The following is a 15290-nucleotide window of genomic DNA, read 5'->3' on the forward strand; positions in this document are numbered from 1 at the left end:
GTAGAGTATAATGGAATAGAGTAGAGTAGAATGGAGTAGAGTAGAGTAGAATAGAATGGAATAGAGTAAAATACAATAGAGTAGAATGGAATAGAGCAAAGTAGAGTAGAATACAATTGAGTTGAGTAGAATAGAGTATAGTAGAACAGAGTGGAGTAGAATAGAGTAGAATAGAATGGAATAGAGTAGAGTAGAATGGAAAATAGTAGAATATAAAAGAATGCAATAGAGTAGAGTACAATGGAATAGAGTACAGTAGAATATAGTAGAGTAGAGTATAATGGAATAGAGTACAGTAGAACAGAATAGAGTAGAATAGAATGGAATAGAGTAGAATATAATATAATGGAATAGAGTACAGTAGAATAGAGTAGAACAGAATAGAATGGAATAGAGTAGAATGGAATAGAGTAGAATATAATAGAATGGAATAGAGTATAATGGAATACAGTACAGTAGAGTATAATGGAATAGAGTAGAGTAGAACGGAGTAGAGTAGAGTAGAATAGAATGGAATAGAGTAAAATACAATAGAGTAGAATGGAATAGAGCAAAGTAGAGTAGAATACAATTGAGTTGAGTAGAATAGAGTAGAGTAGAACAGAGTAGAGTAGAATAGAGTAGAATAGATGGAATAGAGTAGAGTAGAATGGAAAATAGTAGAATATAATAGAATGCAATAGAGTAGAGTACAATGGAATAGAGTACAGTAGAATATAGTAGAGTAGAGTATAATGGAATAGAGTAGAATATAATAGAATGGAATAGAGTATAATGGAATAGAGTACAGTAGAATAGAGTAGAGTATAATGGAATAGAGTACAGTAGAGTATAATGGAATAGAGTAGAGTAGAACGGAGTAGAGTAGAGTAGAATAGAATGGAATAGAGTAAAATACAATAGAGTAGAATGGAATAGAGCAAAGTAGAGTAGAATACAATTGAGTTGAGTAGAATAGAGTAGAGTAGAACAGAGTAGAGTAGAATAGAGTAGAATAGAATGGAATAGAGTAGAGTAGAATGGAAAATAGTAGAATATAAAAGAATGCAATAGAGTAGAGTACAATGGAATAGAGTACAGTAGAATGTAGTAGAGTAGAGTATAATGGAATAGAGTACAGTAGAACAGAGTAGAGTAGAATAGAATGGAATAGAGTAGAATATAATATAATGGAATAGAGTACAGTAGAATAGAGTAGAATAGAGTAGAATGGAATAGAGTAGAATATAATAGAATGGAATAGAGTATAATGGAATAGAGTACAGTAGAATAGAGTAGAGTATAATGGAATAGAGTACAGTAGAGTAGAATGGAATAAAGTACAGTAGAGTAGAATGGAATAGAGTACAATAGAGTAGAAAATAATAGAGTAGAATGGAATAGAGTACAATAGAGTAGAAAATAATAGAGTAGAATGGAATAGAGCAGAGTAGAGTAGAATACAATTGAGTAGAATATAATAGAATGGAATAGAGTAGAATATAACATAATAGAATATAGTAGAATAAAGTAGGGTAGAATAGAATAGCCGTACCTTTGCTATGTGCTCCAGCCACCGGCCCAGGGCGATGAAGACGAAGAGCATGGGCGGGGTGTCAAAGAAGGTGACAGGGCTCTGATTGGCTCTCTCTGCCATCGCCACGATGAGGACCACAACTGAGTAGATGTAGGCGATGGAGGTTGCCAGGACGATGAGGACGTCCATGTTAGCCGTGCGGTGTCTCAACGAGCGGTACGCCTGGATGTAGAAATAACGACCCCCAAAGATCTGATGGAGGAGTAGGAGGTGGGGGAGGGAAAGAGGAGGAGAGAGAGAGCGAGAGGCAGAGAGAGATTGAGAAAGAGAGGTATGAAGAGAGAGAGCGAGAGAGAGAGAGAGAAATGTGACTTACAGGTATTATATAATGGACTACTACATACAGTAGATAATCAGTAGCAGGGCTTGGTGGGGTCCTATAGTATCTGGGGGTCACAGACACTTCTACAGTAGTGAGACTGGGCCAGTAGCAGGGCTAGGTAGGGTCATATAGTATCTGGGGGTCACAGACACTTCTACAGTACTGAGACTGGGCCAGTAGCAGGGCTAGGTAGGGTCATATAGTATCTGGGGGTCACAGACACTTCTACAGTAGTGAGACTTGGCCAATATCAGAGCTAGGTAGGGTCTTATTATACTTGGACAGGTGTACAGAGCAGGAAGAAGGCCAGGTTGAGGAGGGAGAGGCCTGGGAGAAGGTTCTGCTCCTCGGGCATAGAGCCACCGTGTTCCCCGTGCTGACTGTCCATCACCATCATGTAGATCATCAAGCCCATCACTGGCACCCCAAACACCAGACTGAACAGGAACGAGTTCTTCCACCTGGAACACACACACGCAGGACGCAGGACGCATGCAGAGAGGAGAGTGTGTTAAAACAATTCAAGGTTGATTCAAGAACACGTATCTCAAGTCTGAATCTACAGACGACCAAAACAGATACATACTGTTGAATCTCTTCCCCATGATCCAGGTTGTTCCCAAAGCCTTCAGCTTTCATTAGAGACGCCCCAAAGCCTAGCCCCTGGAACAGACAGAGTTACTAAAGTTGTAAATATGTGTAAGAATATGTACCAACACTGTAATTGCACAATGTGAATATATAGGTGATCAAAACAATTACAAAATGTTGGTGATGGAAAAACAAATTTAGCAACAAAGTTTAAAGAGACATGACAGCAAAGTCAAGTTATAGCTAGCTACCTCAATCATTCTGATGATGTCACGAGCTCCAAGCACTTCTGGGTCAAACTTGATCTGGGCTTTGTTGGTTGCCAGTGCAACTGAGGCTTCCAGAATCCCTTTAGTCCTGGTGAGTTTGGACTCAATGTTATGGACACACGACGCACATGTCATCCCAGTTACCTACACATGAGATGAGCGAAACAAATTGAAACTTAATGCAGCTGTACCAAACAATACGTTGGCCCAATGTAGGACTGGACTAAACATCAAAGAAAATGTATTTAGCCAAGCATAGAAATGTATTTAGCCAAGCATAGAAATGTATTTAGCCAAGCATAGAAATGTATTTAGCCAAGCATAGAAATGCATTTAGCCAAGCATAGAAATGTATTTAGCCAAGCATAGAAATGCATTTAGCCAAGCATAGAAATGCATTTAGCCAAGCATAGAAATTAAATGCATTTAGCCAAGCATAGAAATTAAATGCATTTAGCCAAGCATAGAAATTAAATGCATTTAGCCAAGCATAGAAATGTATTTAGCCAAGCATAGAAATGTATTTAGCCAAGCATAGAAATGCATTTAGCCAAGCATAAAAATGCATTTAGCCAAGCATAGAAATGCATTTAGCCAAGCATAGAAATGCATTTAGCCAAGCATAGAAATGCATTTAGACAAGCATAGAAATGTAATGCATTTAGCCAAGCATAGAAATTAAATGCATTTAGCCAAGCATAGAAATGCATTTAGCCAAGCATAGAAATGCATTTAGCCAAGCATAAAAATGTATTTAGCCAAGCATAGAAATGTATTTAGCCAAGCATAGAAATGCATTTAGCCAAGCATAGAAATGTATTTAGCCAAGCATAGAAATGTATTTAGCCAAGCATAGAAATGTATTTAGCCAAGCATAGAAATGCATTTAGCCAAGCATAGAAATGCATTTAGCCAAGCATAGAAATGTATTTCTTCTTTCTCCATGTTGTCTCAGCCAATGAGAGGACTCACAGAGAGGTCCAGTTTCCCATCCATAACAACATTGTCCTCTATCAGTGTGGCACCGAAGCCTAGACCCTCTATGAGCTGTGTTATCCGCTTGGCATCAACAATACCAGGGTCATACTTCACCTCCGCCTTACCAGCCATGAGGGCAACCAGCACTGAGATGACACCTGGAACACACACACACCACACACAATGTTGTGCAGTTAACCCCTAACCAGGGAAAGTGACATCACCACAAAATACTTGTTTATCCTCATGATAGAAACTTTACTGCCAGGTCAAGTGTTTTGCTTAGTGACTCTATGGGTAATGACAGTGACCTAAGGGATAACATCACCCACCTCTGTGTTTGACTAAGTTCCTCTCAATGTTGGCCACACAGGAGGCACAGGTCATGCCTGTCACACGGATGAAGCACTTCTGAACCTTCCCCTCCTCACCGGCAGTGGCCATCTTGGTAGAGCCAGAGCTACCGTTAATGGAAGTCTTGGTAGAGCCAGAGCTACCGTTAATGGAAGTCTTGGTAGAGCCAGAGCTACCGTTAATGGAAGTCTTGGTAGAGCCAGAGCTACTGTGAGCCATTCTGGGGAAGTGGGGGGAAAGGGGAGTCTTTGGTTCTTGAAGGGGAGGGGTTGGTAGAGTTTCTGCAGAACCAGATTCTTCAGGAGAAAAGAACACAACATATTAACAGGACCGTTGGTTGGATGGGTTGTGCATGGATGGAGAGAGAGTGCTTTCAGTGTAAGGGGGGTGACATACAAGAACCAAACCGTTTCATAATCCATTTATAAGCTGGTTTTACTGGCCCCAAGTCTGGGTAATTCAAGAACACTTGATGCCACACTAGAAAGCACACTTGTCTCGTTTCCAAGGAGACCTGTGCCCAAGTGCTGCCTACTCTCCACCAATAGCAAGGCTGGATGGAAATGGAATGCTTTGAACAGCATTGTCCATTGAAAGCAGTATTACTGTATGCCCACCGCTGCGAGACTGCCAATTTGGTGAGTTTGGAATGTTGAAGTAATCCATATCTCTGCATTCTGTACAACAATGTACCTACTCAGTTGAGCCCCCCTCTCCATATTACATGAATGAAATGTCTGATTATAAAAGTGTAGTTGTGATTTTTGTTCAATTTCTAAGGTGAATAAACAATTGAGCATACCTATGAGTGAAGCATCAAATCCCATGTCTTCAATGGCTGCCCTTAATTCCTCTGGCTGAGTCAGACTGGGGTCAAAGGTGACGGTTCCCTGTTCCTCCTTTAATGACACCGCTATAGAACACACCCCAGTCATCTCAGAGATCTTTCCCTCTATGGACTGGACACATGAATTACAGGTCATCCCTACAATCCCAATGACAGACGTCTGAGTCAGTGAATCCAAGATGGAGGATGACGCATGTGTCTCCCCTTGCCCACAATCTATACTTGTGTCTTTGTTCGTAAGAGTCGCACCAAATCCCATGTTCTCAATCTGTTCCTTTACCTCCTCAGATGTCACTGTGTGGGGCTGAAATCGTACTACTGCCTCTTGATCGCTCAGAGACACCTTGATGTGCAGAACTCCAGGCAGAGTCCCTATCCATCCCTCGATGGAGCGCACACAGGACTGGCATGTCATACCCTTCACCCCGATCCTCGTCAGGGACTCTGTGGCCTCCGTCTCCCCGATCTTAGTCACCTCTTCCCCAGCCACATCCACGACGCCGTAGCCCATGGCCTGGATCGCCAGAGATAACTCCCTGGTAGAGACAGATGATGCGTTATAGTCCACCTGAGCCAGGCCACTGGCCACAGAGAAGTTGACAGACACCACTCCCTTCAGGCTAGCAACGTGGCTCTCGATGGCCTGGATGGAGGACTTGGGGGTGAGGCCAGAGAGCTGGAAAACAGCCCGGGAGAGGGCCTTAGGTTGGGGGTAGAGCTCACTCTGACTCCCAGGCTCGTAGGCCAGGTTCTCATAGGTCCGCTTCTGGGAACACCAGGCCTCACAGGGACACATCTTCTCCTTAAGAGAGGGTCAGAGAGGTAGAGGACGAGAGCAAGAGAGAGAGAAAAGTTTGAGATGCACATACTTGATCATGTCAGTTATATGTAGGCTGTTTTCAGAAGTCGAAGCAGCAATGTTTTGTATAGCCCTTTAAATACTGGATGCCATAAAAAGCTGATTGCAATCAGCTCATTGAAATCTTGAGTTAGATTTGTGATCGCCCCTTAAAAAGGCTTGACGCAGAGGACAACTTAGGTCACCACTGCTTCACAATGAATTCTCCAGTGTCAACATTGTTAGTGGCCCACTCTGGAGTGGAGGTGGAGGAGTGTGGCTTTAATATGAGGGTCGTGGTTCTGGTTAAAATGCCTTTTGTGCCTAGAAAGTACAGTACTTCTAGTCATCCAGTGTATGAGGATGGAACACACAGACCAGAGACTGCTGGTGTAAAACAAAGGTGTTGAAAGCCCCATGCATTACTAGAAGCTCCAGGACCACGTGACCATAAGTAACCCTGCTCACACGGTAACAATGTGACTCTGCTTAGAGTCAACGCTCATCTGGATCTGACACCCAGGCTAAGAGGAGGAGAGGCCAGGGAGCATTCGGTGCATTGGCAGTCATTGTGAACACCACCAATGGTATTTTTTAATATGGTAAAACTACAGTCTACCATACAATAAGAAATAACACCACCTCATCTGATCAATATGAACTCCTGACCTTGTGTCACATGTGGGCAATACATTTTTTACTATATTTTTTTCATTGCTGTATATTAACCTACATTATGTATATTAGCCTACATTACTGTATATTAGCCTACATTACTGTATGTCCTATGAGGAAAGCCACAGCTCACACTTTCTGTTAAACAAATACTAAGATACTCCATGTTTGTTGGTGGGAATGTCAACCGAGAGAGAGCTTTCTATGTACAGTAGTAACCTCAAACCAAAGGGTCAAGGGACAGATGTGATATGGACTCACAACATGGTCTGACTGTCGTGACTCAAAACAAGGGACAGATGTGATATGGACTCACAACATGGTCTGACTGTCGTGACTCAAAACAAGATTTTCACAGATTTCAAATACATCAAATCAGAATTTATAAATACATTCAGAATTTTTGTTAGCAGTATAACACCATACATGTATATCTAAAATTGGAATATACATTTAAACAGTTAAAAACTAACTGACCGGTTTCTTCTTACCTTCAGATCAGCCTGATTTGCTACCCTCCCATGATCGGCGGTTTGTCCGTCTGGTACAGCTGTCCTAACCGCGCAAGGCGACTGACATTCAACCATACAAACCTCAACCTGTCCCACGACTGACGGCTTCGAAACATATTTAGTAAGGCTACTTATCGGATTTTGCGAAAACATGGTCACTTCTCTGTGGTTCTTTATTTGTTTCTCATCACACAAGAGAGGGCAAAAGTTCGTGGTTCACGTTTCTATTAGGCAACACGCCACTATAATGTCAGAGAGCGCAGAGTGCAGAGCTGTGCGCATGATTGAAGTCCAGTCGCACTGCTTGCGGTTACCTCTACCAATGCCTTTCTTTTGCGCCCAGCTCTTGGACAAATCGAATTTCATTCGTCACATGCTTCGTAAACAACAGGTGTAGACTAACTGTGATATTATTACTTCCCAACAATGCAGAGAGAAAGAAAATATATAAATAACGGTCAATTAATAGCACGTAATAATATAAGTAAAAAAGCAGTGGGCACTTGAATGATCGTAACAATTCATAGCATAGCTGTGGAACACCCACAGTAAAACGGAAACCCATGACAATTTTTCACTGGGCACTTAGTTTGGTGATTGTGTTACTGTATTGTAGTGCACGTACAGCGTGTCTTGTAGATCATTTACCTATCTAGAAGAGGACGCGCGCAAAGCCTCTCCCGTTGCACTTTATACTGGAAACGAGTGCAACAACGTAGCAAACGCGGTGCTGCGTCATGTATTAGCTACAAACATGCATATATAATCCTACACTCACAACTTCAGTATAGCCTAGCATAAACCTACTCTGTTAATTCCAAATAACCTTTACATAATGGTAAATGCATAAAAATAACTTATGTCGTTATTTTTCAATTACCTAATACATACAGTTGTTTCATTGTCATACTTTAATGTTTTAAGTTTAAAAAAAGTAGTTAATTGCAGAAGCAGATAATAGAAATATGTCTGCGATATGAGTATGGAATACTATTCAACAACAATGTCACACATCATATATATTGAATACAGGCTCTATGAAGGTTATGAATGAATGTTTTGACAACCCATATGCTTGAAGTTGTCCCAAATGTAGCACAACTGTCTATTGTCTATTGACCCAAGCCATTGATCAGAGTATAGAGATTTTCTGAATTCAGTAGTAGTCTGAAGCCTGATAATAACATGAACATGTAAACACATAGAGGTAACACTGTATCCAGATTACTCACATAGTTCAGGCAATTCCTCATCCACTTAGCCCGCCATGTGGATCCATACATGGTAAACTTCCAGTTGGATCAGGGGTCTTCTGCAGTCTTCTTCAGAGAAGGGATCTGAAGGCAAGACAACAATGGACAACTCCAGTCCGAACAGGATGAGCCACATGACACAAGTCACAGTTATCCAATTTTGTCTGTAATGGATGATGTCAACTCTAAACTACCACATCACTGGAATGCTGGAGTGCTTGACTTCATGGAAAGAGAAAGCTATAGTATAAACCAATAGAGTTTGATAGAGTGTGATTATAAAAATCCACATAATCATAGTCAGGGGGGTGTAGGTTTACCTTGGCAGCTTTGTGACAGTTATTAGATATTGGTGACTATGTCCTGGCTAACAATAATGGTTTCATTGTGGCAGGCATTGGTGCTATTCAATCTATATTGACATATCAACAAACATTGCTCAACCCAGTGCAACCAGTTTCAATAAAATGCAATACTCTTCAATGAAACAAATCTAGGTTACATTTCCCAATATATACCAATGTTAGATGACCAATAAGCCAATAATAGGTGAATGCTCATGACTTCCATGGCAATTGTTTAAAATGTGGATTAATTCCAAGCCAATCAAGAATATAGTAGACTCAGAGGTCACAGACCATGACGAATAGCTCACATTCACCCTAACATTCTCCCCCGAGCCATGCATCAGTGATTGGAACAGATCGTCAGATTGATAGGCCAAACAAGGAAGCCTTTGACAGACTCCTACTGAATACTCCTTCAATTCCAAATATAAACCTGCAAGTAAAGGCGGGATAGATGTGGGAGAGATATAGGATGGATCTTTTGTGATTTTATCACTTATGTTGGTTACACGGAACTATCCTACGTATTTCTGTTTTCATACTTCCATGAACCCACATGATGTATTTTTTCTGCAGTCCCATCACAATACAATTTATCTTAGATTATAAACATTTGTTTTTTACTGGTGCTTTCTTTTTGTATGTTTTTTTTCTTCTTAAACAAATAGCCTACCTATTAGAACCACGCAAGCGTTCTATCACATTCCAATAAGCATTTTATTACTTTCTTTCTGGGTGCTTTTATTTTGAAATGTCAATCAAACCGGAAGTTCTCGTAGACACGTGGTCTGAAGCAGAACATACGAGTAACAAGACATTGGAGTTAGCTAGCTAACTTTCTCGAGAGTTTTGTGAAATGGACTCAGCTGGTGTTATCGATTAAGTGTAAGACAGTCATCTTGACCGAAATATAAAATAAACCAAGGACATTACAATGTTTGGATGTTTGGTTGCTGGTAGATTGGTAAGTATGGAACTTGCTAACGGCAGCAAGCTAACTTGGGACTGAAATGACAGCTAGCTACACATTTGATATGAAGGAACAATGTGGTATTGTATTCCCGGATACTCACTGGTCATTTCTACTCGTAGGCTACATATACCCATTGATTCTTGAACAATATAGCTAGTTATAAATGCTCTATTATATGAGCTTAACAGAGATAGAGGTTTTGTGTACATCGTTTAGCTTGTACAACTTTTCTTACCCTCGCTATCATAACCCAAATTGTACTCAAATGTTTGTTTTTGGGTGTCATTCTAAACAGAAAATCTATCGCTTCAAAGTATGTTTCCTACTACCATGACAGGTCCATGGACTTGCATGCATGGCTGTCTATGACTGTAAGAGTCCCAAAAGAGATACATCATGATGTCCCTACCAGAGGCAGGTGGGAGGAGCTATGTGGACAAGCTCATGTGTAATGGCTGGAATGTAATTCATGGAACTGTATCAAACATATGGAAACCAAGTTTGACTCCGTTCCATTCCATCCATTGAGTCCATCCTCCTACAGCTCATCCCTACTTAACCCATTTATCAGTTTACAAAAAGAAGTGGCAGGGTCAAACTGCTGAAATACATTAACAGATTGTGCCTTTAATTAAATGAAAAGTACATCTTGAAATAACTCCAGCTCAAGTAGGAGTTACAATTGTCTTTTAGGTCCAGACCGACGCCCAGCAGGTTGCTGGTGACAAGTTTGTCTTCAACCTACCAGACTATGAGAATGTGAACCATGTAGTGGTGTTCATGTTGGGCACAGTGCCTTTCCCTGCGGGGATGGGTGGAGCCGTCTACTTCTCCTTCCCGGACCCTGTCGGTGGGCAGGTCTGGCAGCTCCTGGGTTTCATCACCAACGACAAGCCAAGTGCCATCTTTAAAATATCTCAATTAAAACCAGGTGAGTATCATTCAAATGTATTTAATAAAGTCCTTCTTACATTAGTAGTTGTCACAAGGTGTTTTGTCAGTATGTGTGTTAGTGATGTAGTGCTAAAACAATGGTGGGTAAACTGTGATCGCCAGTTGCGGTGGGAAAAAAGCATTTTCTTTGCAAAAGGTGGGTAAACTGTTGAGCAAAAGTTCCACACCATTGGTGTTTCTGCTGTCTTCCTATAGGTGAGGGTGGAGAGCATCCATTTAGGATGATGACAGTACCTCAGCTTGCCTCCGTGGCCCAAGTTGGTGTGTCTATTGAGCCTTTGGAGCAGCTGGTCCAACAGACGCCTGTATCAGGTGCCACTGTGTGCGCTGTTGACTCCTTTATGCAGGTTAGAACATTATGGGTGGTTTGCAGTGTACATAATCAGTGAAAGTAACCTTCCTTTGATAATATGTATACGAGTCAATACTCAAGCTGCTTGGTTTGATTGCTGTGTACCAGCAACATGGGTGTATTTACAGTGCCTATGGAAAGTCTACACCCCCTTTAACTTTTTTCACCTTGCTGTTAAAGTGATAGATTTAATTGTATTCATTTGTAATTGAGCTACACAAAATACTGTCTGTGAAAATAAAATTCTACACATTTAAAAAAACAAAAAACATAACTAAACTATAGTTATTGCATATGTATTCACCCCTTTGTTTAGGCAAGCCTAAATTAGTCCAGAAGTCAATTTTGGTTTAACAAATCACATAAGTTATATGGACTCACACGGTTGACTTTAAAAAAAAAATGACTACACCTTCCTCTGTCCCTCATACATACATCTGTAAGGCCCCTCAGTCATGTATTGAATTTCAAGCACAGATTCAACTACAAAGACCAAGTAGCTTTTTCGAAAGCCTCAAAGGGCAGAGATGGGTAACAATAACAAATCAGACATTGAATATCTCTTTAAGCATGGTCAAGTTAATAATTATGCTGTGGATGATGTATTAAACCAGGTATTCCCAAACTGGGGTACGTACGTGCAATGCCATCGGGGGTACGCCAAATGAAAATGTGATTTCACTTATTGGGAGTAGTGCCTCAAAAGTACTATCTCACAACTCGAAGAAACCTTCACTCTTGCGCAGACATTTTAGAAACAAAACATGGCAATTTAAAAACTAAGACTACTTTCGAGTAGTAAAACATGTATAAAAGCAACAGATGCCATTAATAAGGGGCTAGAAGCGTCCGAGTGGCTAGGTCCGAGTGGCTAGGACAGGCAAGCCCCATACTATTGTGGAGTACTTAATTCTTCCTGCTGCCGTGGATATGGCTGGAACAATGCTGGGGGCAAAGGCCCAAAAAACTATACAGACAATGCCTTTATCAAACAACACTTTCACGACGCATCAGTGACATGGCAGGAGATGTTTTGAAACCATTACTGCTTTGCATACAAGCCAGTGAATTATATGCGTTACAGCTGGATGAGTCAACAGACTCATCCAACAAAAGCTATGACAAGGAGACAGTGGAGTGGTAACGCGCATGCAAGCAGTTGCTCCCGATGCCACTTGGGTACACTGCAGCATCCACCGAGAGGCTCTTGCTGCCAAGGGAATGCCTGACAGCTTGAAAGACGTTTTGGACACCACAGTGAAAATGGTTAACTTTGTTAAAGCAAGGCCCCTGAACTCTCGTGTATTTTCTGCACCCTGCAATGATATGGGCAGCGACCATGTAACGCTTTTACAACATACATAAGTGCGCTGGTTATCAAGGGGCAAAGTATTGACCATTTTTTTTTAATTGAGAGACAAGCTTAGTTTTTTACTGACCATAATATTCACTTCTCTGACCGCTTGCATGATGACAAGTTTGTCACGCGACTGACCTATCCGGGTGATTTAAAAAAAAAAAAAAAATCCCTCACCTGAATGATCTGAATCTAGGATTACAGGGACTCTCCGCAACTATATTCAATGTGCTGTACAAAATTGAGGCTGTGATTAAGAAGTTGGAGATCTTCTCTGTCTGCATTAACAGAGACAACACACAGGTCTTTCCATCATTGTATGATTTGTGTGCAAATGAACTCAAGCTTCCGGACAATGTCAAATGTGATATAGCGAAGCACCTGAGTGAGTTGAGTGCGCAATTACGCAGGTACTTTCCCCGAAACTAATGACACAATCAACTGGATTCGTTATCCCTTTCATGCCCTGCCTCCAGTCCACTTACCGATATCTGAACAAGAGAGCCTCATCGAAATTGCATTCAAGTGGTTCAGTGAACATTTTATCAGAAGCCACTGCCAGCTTTCTGGATTGGGCTGCGCTCAGAGTATCCTGCCTTGGCAAATCACGCTGTTAAGACACTGATTCCTTTTGCAACCACGTACCTATGTGAGTGGATTCTCAGCCCTCACTAGCATGAAAACTAAATACAGGCACAGACTGTGTGTTGAAAATGATTTAAGACTGAGACTCTCTCCAATATAACCCAACATTGCAGAGTTATGTTCATCCTTTCAAGCACACCCTTCTCATTAACCTGTGGCGAGTTATTCACAATTTCATATGTAAGATGGTTAAATAAAGAGCAAAATGATAATATTATTTGTGCCCTGATCCTATAAGAGCTCTTTGTCACTTCCCACGAGCTGGGTTGTGACAACTCACACTCATTCTTATGTTTAATAAATGTATTGTATAGTGTGTGTGGCAGGCTTACAATGATGGCAAAAAACAACATTTGAGGGTATGCTGACCCTGGTGCTGGAGGTTGAATGTTTGAAGGGGTACGGGACTATTAAAAGTTTGGGAACCACTGTATTAAACCACCCAGATACATCAAAGATGCAGTCGTCCTTCTGAACTGAGCTGCAGGACAGGAAGGAAACTGGTCAGGGACTTCACCATGAGGCCATTGCTGATTTTAAAACCGCTACAGAGTTCAATGGCTGTGATGGGAGAGAACTGAGGATGGATCAACAACATTGTAGTGACCCCATAATGACCTAAATTAGAGTGAAAAGAATACAAATATACAGAAGATACCAAAACATACATATGTATGCAACAAAGCCTTAAAGTGATACTGCAAAAAAACAAAGGAAGACACTTTTTGGCCTAAATGCAAAGCCTTATGTTTGGGGCAAATCTGATACATCACTGAGTAGCTGACTCATTTTCAAGCATGGTGGTGGCTGCATCGTGGAATGATTGACATCAGCAAAGACTGGGGAGTTTTTCAGGATGAAAAGAAACAGGATGGAGCTAAGCACAGGCAAAATCCTACAGGAAAACATGCTTCAGTCTGCTTTATACCAGACACTGAGAGAGGAATTCACCTTTCAGCAGGACAACCTCCAACACAAGGCCAAATCTACACTCGAGTTGCTTACCAAGAAGACAGTGAATGTTCCTGAGTGGCCAAGTTACAGTTTACTTAAATCTGCTAGACAATCTATGGTAAGACTTACTGTCTAGCCATGATCCCCAACACCTTGACAGAGCTTGAATTTTGAAAAGAATTAGCAAATATTGCACAATACAGGTGTGCAAAGCTCTGAGACTTACCCAAGAAAACTCAGCTGTAATCGCTGCGAAGGTGTTTCTAACAAATTAAGGTATATTGCCGCTTATTTTTCACAAATCTTAAAAATGTTAAGTTTTCTTCCACTTTGAGAGTATTTTGTGTAGATTGTAAAAATAAACATTTGAATCCCACTTTAACTCAAAATTGGAAGAAATCCAAGGGGGGGGGGGGTAGACTTTCTACAGGCACACTAGCGTTGTGTTCAGTTGTATTAGGTTGCACAAACAGTCAGTGGGCAGAACAGTTGGTCATTATGACAGGGGGTATTTGAGACCATATCTAAAGGATTGTATTGAGACTTTTCAAACATGAGTCTATTGTAGACCCACTTCCTCTCTACTTACCTCGTGTCAAAATACATCTCCCATGAGTTATTCCTTTTTTGTCCACTTATGGCACGTGCAGGACTTTTATTTTGATGTTGCTAAGAGCACCTACACACTCAGCTGACAAACTCAACTCTCTCTCCTCAGTTCACTCAGAAGATGCTGGACAGTTTGTATAATTTCTCCTCGTCTTTTGCCGTTTCCCAGTCGCAGATGACTCCAAACCCCTCAGAAATGTTCATCCCTGCCAGTTCCATCCTCAAATGGTAAAATTATCCCCTTTTGGTCCTATTCAAAGTCAGACCATTTAAACACCTGCTTGAATTAACCCAATCAATTATTTTCAATTTGCCTGACCCACGTTTGTGGAACCTGTGGTTATTGGGCTGGCTACAAACTAACATTGGAGGAATTTCTCATTCATTCAGTTAAGCATGGACGCTGCAAAAGAACTGAATGTGCTTCCTAAATCAGAAGCATAAAGTCATGTGCTCCTCTGATCTTTCTCCCCAGGTATGAGAACTTCCAGAGGCGCATGGCTCAAAACCCTAATTTCTGGAAGACTTGAGTTGTTTCGACGATACCACAGTATTAAAAACCATGATAGAGGCACGGACAGAGAAGACCAAAGAATGGTCCTCCACAGAAGACGAAAAGAGATCTTGTTTTATAGCAACAATTACTAGGTGTTTTGTCATATTAAATGTTTCTTAAAATTCTTTCTTTTCACCACTACTTTATTCCATACATATTTAGCTTGCCTATACAAGCTGATCCTAGTTGCTTCATTTATTTTCATGTTGAAAACTTTCATTTCTAGTGTATGAGATGCACTGTTGGGGCAGTTAACTAGAAGGTTAACACCCAAACTCTCCCTCTACTCCTTTTCTCCATGCATTCAGATGGCCTGGGCTTAGCGGAC

General features: G+C 41.1%; 2 protein-coding genes across 4 annotated transcripts; one reads left to right on the forward strand and one right to left on the reverse strand.

Annotated features, from left to right (window-relative positions):
- Positions 1–1534: 1534 nt before the first annotated feature.
- Positions 1535–7282, reverse strand: LOC129849485 (copper-transporting ATPase 2-like; the record flags this gene model as incomplete). Its single annotated transcript, XM_055916308.1, has 8 exons — positions 6942–7282; positions 4893–5739; positions 4069–4386; positions 3731–3894; positions 2741–2902; positions 2485–2561; positions 2176–2359; positions 1535–1768 (listed from the first exon to the last, which is right to left on the reverse strand). Coding segments are annotated over exons 1-8 (2160 nt in total), but the record flags the coding sequence as incomplete, so codon positions are not given.
- Positions 7283–9325: 2043 nt separating this feature from the next.
- Positions 9326–15087, forward strand: LOC129849488 (protein Hikeshi-like). Of its 3 annotated transcripts, none has more exons than XM_055916315.1 (5): positions 9326–9953; positions 10229–10466; positions 10685–10836; positions 14516–14634; positions 14882–15087. In XM_055916315.1, exons 2-5 carry the CDS (start codon positions 10316–10318, stop codon positions 14934–14936), a joined length of 477 nt encoding a protein of 158 aa, XP_055772290.1. In that variant the 5' UTR covers positions 9326–9953; positions 10229–10315; the 3' UTR covers positions 14937–15087. The 3 variants fall into 3 exon arrangements, with proteins under 3 accessions (XP_055772290.1, XP_055772291.1, XP_055772288.1); XM_055916316.1 differs by having other exon boundaries at positions 9326–9526; positions 9873–10466; XM_055916313.1 differs by having other exon boundaries at positions 9326–9526.
- The last annotated feature ends 203 nt before the right edge of the window (positions 15088–15290 follow it).

Source organism: Salvelinus fontinalis, unplaced genomic scaffold (genome assembly GCF_029448725.1).
Source record: "Salvelinus fontinalis isolate EN_2023a unplaced genomic scaffold, ASM2944872v1 scaffold_1488, whole genome shotgun sequence".
NCBI lineage: Eukaryota > Metazoa > Chordata > Actinopteri > Salmoniformes > Salmonidae > Salvelinus > Salvelinus fontinalis.